Source organism: Phragmites australis, chromosome 11 (assembly GCF_958298935.1).
Source record: "Phragmites australis chromosome 11, lpPhrAust1.1, whole genome shotgun sequence".
NCBI classification, from domain to species: domain Eukaryota; kingdom Viridiplantae; phylum Streptophyta; class Magnoliopsida; order Poales; family Poaceae; genus Phragmites; species Phragmites australis.
This window is the reverse complement of record NC_084931.1, coordinates 10,296,523-10,304,871: the sequence shown is the minus strand read 5'-3', so window position 1 is coordinate 10,304,871 and position 8,349 is coordinate 10,296,523. Positions and strand designations below refer to the sequence as shown.

The 8,349-nt window shown below is 42.0% G+C and overlaps 1 protein-coding gene across 1 annotated transcript; it reads left to right on the top strand.

Moving 5' to 3' along the window:
* Positions 1-311: 311 nt before the first annotated feature.
* On the top strand, positions 312-7,242 carry LOC133885399 (ribonuclease 3-like protein 2). The gene is made up of 4 exons (XM_062325111.1): positions 312-897; positions 3,916-4,083; positions 4,866-5,239; positions 6,827-7,242. Exons 1-4 carry the CDS (start codon positions 490-492, stop codon positions 6,990-6,992), a joined length of 1,116 nt encoding a protein of 371 aa, XP_062181095.1. The 5' UTR covers positions 312-489; the 3' UTR covers positions 6,993-7,242.
* The last annotated feature ends 1,107 nt before the right edge of the window (positions 7,243-8,349 follow it).

Here is an 8,349-nt window from a genome sequence, read left to right as displayed (position 1 = left end):
TGAGATGTGTTTTAACTCGTATTGTCATTATGCCATGATGTGTGACTTCATCGATCTTGTCATATGAGATATATGGTTTATGAGCTACAAATCGGTATATCGGTTATGAATTATCGATTTTCGATTGATACTGTCATATTTTTTGTCTGTCATCATCGTTTCTGATATTTCTGTAATACCAATACCGTATTCGTTTTCAATTATATTGTTTTCGATATTTAAAAAAAAATATAAAACTGAAAACGGTTTTAGGCCTTTCTAATCGTTTTCGACCGTTTTGAGTCCTAGTGACTAGTGATTTGGCCTGTTGTTCTTGCTCTCAGTGCTTCCTCCATCTGCGGCAAAAGGCTGTGCGATCCACACCGAGTCCCTCAAATTTCTCCTCCCCCGTCGTTCCCGATTTCCATCCGACGCACGCACAGCAGACCCCCCCCCCCCACCTGCAAAACCCCCAAACCCAAACCCCGCGCCGCACGCCACCGGTGGTTGATGAAGCCGCACAACCCCCGGAAGCGCGGCCCGCCGGCGCCGGACAACCCGGTGGCTCTGCCGCTGCCGGGTTTCGTGGCGGACCGCGAGGAGGCCGCGGCGCGCGTCGAGCGCCTGCTACGGTACCAGTTCCGCGACCGCGCCCTGCTGGAGGAGGCGCTCACGCACCAGTCCTTCACCGACGGCGGCGCCGCCGTGGCGTCCTACCAGCGGCTCGAGTTCGTCGGGGACGCCGCGCTCGGTCTCGCCTTCTCCAACTTCCTCTTCCTCACCAACCCAACCCTCGGCCCCGGCGCGCTCTCCACGCTCCGTGCCGCCAACATCTCCACTGAGAAGCTCGCGCGCGTCGCCGTTCGCCACGACCTCTACCCGCTGCTCCGCCGCAACTGCCCCCGCCTCGACCTCCTTGTAAGTGCATAACCGTCCTCCACTGCTCCGGAAGTAGGAACCTCCGTAGTATTTTGGGATCGCTTACTTTTTATTTATGATTCGTCGCGCCGGAATCACGTATTTCTCATGGTCGATCTGTTGTTCGCGCTATCGGTTGGCTTTGGGACCGGTCATGGTTAGCTACATGGTAAAAATGCCTAGTCATATTTTTGTAGATTCTATATTTAGCAATTCTCTGAATTGGCATCCGTAGTAACAAACTTCTGTTATTCCTGTAGGAATTGCTTTCGCTGTCATTAATATAATTGCCATGGTTGCTGCTTTTGCTTTTCTTTTTCTCTTTTTGCAATGGAAAACTGTGGTTTTTGTGAAGGCAGAGGTTAAATTAAGGTGCACAATCTCTTTTTGGGAGCTTCAATCTCCTGACCTCCCCTGTGTATTGATTTCTAACCAGACAGACTAAACTTGTACTACCTTCCTTACAAACAAAATGGCAGGTCGTGATACGAGGTAATCCCAAAGACTATAAGCAATTCGCTGCCAAATATGCTGGTTATATGCAATTAGCTCCTTAGCTCATACGTGGTATGTGGTTGCCAGATGGGTACATAATAAGCTGAACCAAGTAACGATAATATACAATAACTAAAATGTGCTCTTGTTTTATGCCTCTTGTGCTCTGAAAACCCACCAGTGTACTTTTAGGTGTTTGCTTAAATACTCATTTTATTGTTGTAACTGAAATTTGTTCATATTCCCTGAGCAAGTGAGCAGTACCACAAAATGGCACACTGAGGGCGTAGTGGTAGTAACCTTCACTTTTCAATATGAAGCCTCTCAATGAGAAGCTGATGTCTTGAACTAACACAGGAGTGGCAGAGATTGTTTCCCAAAACTCTGAATCAGTGGCTGACACTGATGAGAAATATACAACAAATTTGATGGTATCCCATCAATCCAGGGATTTTAGTTTCGGTGGAATTTTACCAAAATTTCGTGAGTTCTGGCCTTGAACGAGAAAAATGCTTTCGGTCAAAAAATGTCTGAATTTGAACTTTTTTAATGTTATCTAGATAAAACGGTAAAACACTCCATTACAGACCACAAATGACTTCTTAGCTTTGTTCTAGACCACCATACGTGCTAAAGAAACGTCCCCATATTGGATCCAACTCTCAGCTTCTATTTTTATGTGATTTTCTTTGGCCCCTAGGTGGTTCCCACAACCTCAATGGGAGAAAATGAAAATATGGAGCGCTTGGGTTTCAAACACAGGCCATCAAACAAGCGTGGGTGCAATCTTACCACTGAGCCAGAAACTTGGATTTTGTGTTGCACTAAATAGTATGGTAGTTAACAAGATCAAACCATTTGAACAAAATACGGAACAAAATTTCTGGAATTTACCAATTTCATTCCTAACGATCATGAAAGAATTTAAAGCCAGAATTGAAATCCCTGGTAGCATCACCCTGCTGTTTTTCTCTCGATGGAACTGTTAGCAGTTCCCATGTTGTCACTTTAGAAAATGATTATATGTTGTTCCACGACAAAAATGTTGGTTATAGATTTCATAGTATATGATAGAAAAGAGAAAGTATTGTGGGGGCATTTTCTTTCAGTATTACTACCTTCGTTCTTTTTCACCTGTCGTTTAGGACATCGACACGATCTCCAATATATATGTTTTAAAATTATCTTTTTAAATTATTTCTTAATGAAATTTATTAAACATATGATTATATGAAAGTATTTTTCATAGTGAATCCACTTGTCGAGGGTTAATCCCTGACAATGTATCTGGGGTATGTCGGACAATGGGTGCGTGATCAGTGTTTCTGGTGGTTGTTGGTGTGTATGTCGAAGGAACTCAAGAACACCAGAGTTTATCTAGGTTCAGGTCTCCTTCGAAATAATAATCCTACGTTCTGTGTATTTTCTTATTAGTTGGATGAACTTATCCAGAGTGTCCTCTTACAAGCCCGGTCCTCTCCCCTTTATATAGTAGGAGGCGAGGTGTACCGTCTGAGTACAATCAGACAGTGCCAAAAATTGTGGTTGCCCTATACATGACGAAAACAGCTACTCCTAGGTTATCATTACAGGGGGTGGGCATGCCTGGCCCGTCCTGGTCGTCCTGCACACCCTGTTCCATCAGCCAAACACCGTCACGCCTGCTGCAAGCTCGTCACACTCGCCTGCCAGGTCATCTTGTAGTATTTAATGCTACGGGACGGGTGACACCGTCTCTACACTGGCCTACGAGCTCGCCCGTCGAAAGGGTGTCTAGGGAAGGAAAATATATGAGTGGATGGCATTAAATGTGATTAGACTGGTTAGGTGAGTACATGTCCCGCGATCAGCCCTTGCTGGTCGTGGGGTTTCCATCGGCGACCAGGGGATTGGTCGCGCGGGGGGATATGGTTCTGGAAATATCAACTGATAGATGGCATCCACCGGAATCACGTATTTCTCATGATCGATCTGTTGTTCGCGCTATCTGTTGGCTTTGGGACCGGTCATGGTTAGCTACATGGTAAAAATGCCTAGTCATATTTTTGTATCATTGCATGTGTCGAATCCTAGTATTTTGTGTGTATTAATGCTCAAAGTTTTTAAAGTTTGACTGCACGTATTCTAAAACGACATCTATTTGAGAACAGAGGTAGTAGTTATTATCTACTGTTGCACCTATAGTGAAGTTTGATATTGGCTCATGACAACAAGTGGCTCCTTCCTACCGAGAATGTGATGTGGGTTGCTCACCTTTATTTCTGACCTCTTAAACATCTTAAACTTAGTCTAATTCTTAAGTTTTCATCTTTCTGAAGCAATGTGATGCTTTTTTATCAACATTTTTTTCCTAGAGATGTATTGCTCACTTTTGATTCTAGTACATAACACGCCCTCTGTTTTTAAATGTTGTGGTCTGAGTACATCATATCCACTCGATATTTTCTTCGTGAGATGCAGATATTTGGCAGACCGTTTTGATGATTTTTGTTTTTTTTACTGGTTATACCATTCATGATGCAGGTAGGCCAATTTATTGAGTCAGTGAAGCAAGAACCAGAGGATGATCTTGGCACTGTACCCTTTGGTGGTAATATTGTTAAAGCTCCCAAGGTGCTAGCAGATATTGTTGAGGCCATCACTGCTGCTGTCTACGTTGATTGCAAATTTGACCTTGAGAAGCTCTGGAAGGTTATTTTATCCATTAGTTATGTTTTATTCATTCTGTTTGGACATTATCATAGGCTGTAGAAACTAGAAAGCAAGTTTGTCTTTTAATTTTAATCAAACATATTTACAAAGCTATACTTCAGGTGAAGTTTTAACAAAACTACATGTTTTATGACATACCTATTGCAAAGCCACACTTCTGACCAATTCCTGTTCCAGTCAATATACTCTGATCAATCATACCCACCTGCAAGCTACACACAGTAATTCTTACACCACATTTACTAGATGCATTAGCGTATGACCTCCTGGTTAACATGTTGAAGGTAGCAGTGGAGGCGCCCATGAATTTTAGTCATCCTCGGTGCCACACCGTTTTGATGGCGAGGTATTACTTTGGCTGTGTGGCATGCATGATAACTGGTAAAAATGGCCATGTGTCCCTTACAAGTGTGCCTGATTGGTCAGAGTGGGTTGACTGGAATGAGAATTCATTAAAAGTTTAGTTTTGCAATAGGTATGCCAAAGAATGTGTATTTGTGAAAACTTATTTTAAAAGTATAATTTGGTCAAACTATATGTAGTTCATTCTAAAATAGAAATCTTATTTTTTATTGAAAATATGCTAATAATATTTTTGTATGCCTAGTTTGACATACTGTTACCTATAGTTTTACTAAGAATATTGTCTTTGTGCTCTGTAAGACAACATATTTATGAATAGAGAGGGTAGTTTACTTGGATTAGCCAGCGGCGCTAATGATAGCTTTACTGTATGATTATGGCTTGCTTGTATTATTCAGGTTACGAGGTGGCTTTTTGAGCCAATTATCACAGCAGAAACAATAGATGAGCAACCTGTGACTGCGTTGCATGAGTTATGCCAGAAACATGGGAAGGTTGCACAATTCAAGACATGGCAGAAGGGTGGGATGACGGTGGTAAATGTATTTGTTAGTGGGGAGCTGGTTGGGATTGGCTCCTCGGGGCAGAAGGTAATCGCTAAGCTCAATGCTGCACGAGATGCATTAGGCAAGCTTGTGGGTGGTGCAAACCAGCAAGTGTTGACAACCAGGGTTGGCAATGGATTGGGGGATGAGATTGGAGAGCTGAGGGAGTGCAAGCAGAAACTTAATGAGCAGTGCATCAGGAAGCATTGGCCAAAACCCATCTTTAAGTAAGGTTCTTGACTCTTTTAGTCAATTTGTAGTTCTATTTTACCTTTTTATTAGCTGTATCTTTCCTGCAATACTCCTTGAGTCCAACACACAGTCAACAACGATACATACACGGAGAGGGAGAGGGACAGGGGGGAGAGGAAGGGAGAGGGAGAAAACCAATATCATGTCATCTAAAACCACCATCCAAACATAATGGAATTGCAAACAGAAGCAAGCAAGGCACGAACTGTCCTTCCTCACATTGCGTACACTGTACAGTGGTCCCATATGAATGAAATCTGAAAAAGTTTTGCATATGCTACCGAATGTTGTCCCTAAATATGTAGTTTTGATTTCTTTACTGCTGCCCCATGTTGCCAGCTCCATGAGCCTATTGTGTCTGGCCGACTGAATGATGTGCGCACGCGCACTCGATGTTTGGTGACCTACCAGTCCTGAAAGTTCAAATGATGTTTGGATTCAAATTTTATTTGGTACCATATTATAAAATTTCTAGTTTAATTAAGCTTGTTGATTATTTGGTTGGTTTGTTCTGGTCCCTCTGGAGTACTGCTATTCATTTTCACCACGTGTGGTGTACATGATGACGCTGTGATGGCGTTTGCTTTTGGATGAATTAGCACTGGGTTTTGCCAGAGGAGTTGTAGGAGATTGAGAGAGTGAGCAGGAGCATAGAACAAAGGGAGATTGTTACTAACAGGGCGGACCCACTCATCGTTTTTCTTTATTTTCTTTTGCCGCTGACTTAGTGACAACGGCAAAGTTGTCTTTCTGTACCTGATTTCACAAGCGTCTCACAGCCTTTGGAAAGTGACAGCATGCAAGGAAGCCTTCATTACTTTATGGCAGATTGAGCATCAGGACAACATTTGGTAGCATGAGATTTTTTTTTTCTCTGACTTCATTCATGTGGACCACTGTGTGAAATGTGAGGGAGGGTAGTTTGTGCCTTGCTTGATTTCGTTTTCTATGCAATTACGTTTGGATGGTTTTATATGACATGATAGCCAAGTGTTGAATCTCAACTTCCCATACCACATTTGCTTGGTATGGTCAACGGCCTGTGTGAAACTTCTTTTTTAATTTCTGTTATTTGATCTGGAGTTGAAAGTTCAGTATTTCCAATGCAATTGTTATATACCAGTATAAGGAAATTATCTTATATGCCATTGAAGAATAGGTGCAATGCTGCACCAGGGTTTCAAGGTTTCAAGTTTTACTGGCAATGGAAATACAGGAAGCTATCAGGATTAAGGTTTCCAGACAACATTTCGAATTTGAATTTATGGATCCTAGTGGTAACCAGTATGGCAGTGCATTTCTATTAAATTTAAAACTAAGTAACAAACATGTAATGTCGAGGTGGCGAACTATTCTGGTGAGCTGGTCTTCTACCGGACCGCCGCTACCAACCCAGGTCAGGGTTGCTGAAACTGTTTTTTTTTAAACTTGATCTGGACCCACATGTCATTAAGCCACCTAGTAGCATAGTAAAAACAGCAAAAGCTTAAGTGAATTGGCAAATCTTCTGTAGATTACCTCTGCATGCTAATGAATTGGTAAATCATCGGATTGCTTTTCAGGTTAGAGAAAGAAAATGGCCCCGCACATGAGAGGAAGTTTGTGTGCTCTGTTCAGGTTGAAACCCAAAGGGGTACATTTGTAACAATTGGCGATCCTATTTCAAGGGTAAAGGATGCAGAGAATTCCGCTGCGCAGAAGATGTTGGAAGTTTTATTGAAATTGTGAGATCTCGTCGTGTATATGGCTACATTTGTATGTCGACATTTGTTATCTCCTATGAAGAACATAGTTTTCTTCGAGTATATTTATAAGGCTATTACTGCACCTGTGTTGAACTGTGGATTATGTCGGCTAGTTAATATCGATCATTTATACTTGAGCAATTTCCTCAAGCCATGTTTCTTTGTTATGGTGGATAAATGTAACCGACAAAGTATGAACCAGGGTTTGAGAAGCTGATTGTACAACAAAACTATTACCTGGACACTTAGTGATAGCGGACTGGTTTTTGTTCTGTTTCTTATTTTGCAAAATGCCATATTCAATATTTTCCAGATTTGATGTCGAAGAAGAGAAAAAAAAATGCAACTAATCTGCAAGAAAAGTATGTTAAGCGTGACAGTGAGGCCCTGAGTCTACCCTTATGTGGTTTTCGGCAAAAACCAACACTGACGTGAAAAATTGGAAAAAATATGAGAAGAAAATGTAATTGTAATATGCCATAAAAAAACTTCTTTAAAATTTAGTGAAAAAAATTAGAAGAAAATGTGAGGTATATATGATTGTTTGTATTGATATTGCTCATTAAAAAAATATCATATGAGAAATCTTTATAAGAAAAACTCATAAAAGAAAAAAAGTACAATATACATGATCTGATCATAATTGTCATGACATCACTATATCGTTGCCATATTGGCGTGGCGGAAATTCATGTCTTGTCATGCCGACGCAACGGCGTGAGCGCGTATGGCGTCCGCCATATTGGAGTGGCGTCCCTGTGGCGCCGCTACGTCATCCTATGGTAAATAATTTTGCGGTGGCGGGCGCCATACCGAGAGCCATTCGCCGCTTGTGCTCCTCGCCACCAAGATCGAGAGCCGTCTGCTGACCGTGCTCCTTGCCGACAGCCGCCTGTGATCCCACACTATGCACCGATACTGAGGGCCGGTCATTGCTCGTGCTCCTCGTTGTCCACCGCTCGTGACCATGTGCTATTCACCCCATCCTCCACTGACACCAAGATCTCTCCATGCGCCACCATCGCCCTGCCTGCCCCTTAAGTCCTTACTCCTTAGCTAACTAATTGTTCTATGTTCTCTTCTCTCTTCTCTGTTTTAGCACTTATATAGTATTGCTCAATACCATATGGTACACTAGTTTTGGTAGGCTGGTGGCACTTCAATTATCACTAGCACTACCAATTGTGAATTCTAAATTTTTGATAGCAGTATACTAGTATAGCACTAGTTCTGAATTTTGATAGTATTATAGCACACATTTTCAGAACATGGCTATTTTAATTTCCTAATATCTTAGACTATAACTTTTGAGCAGCATTTACATTGCCACGCTGATGTTT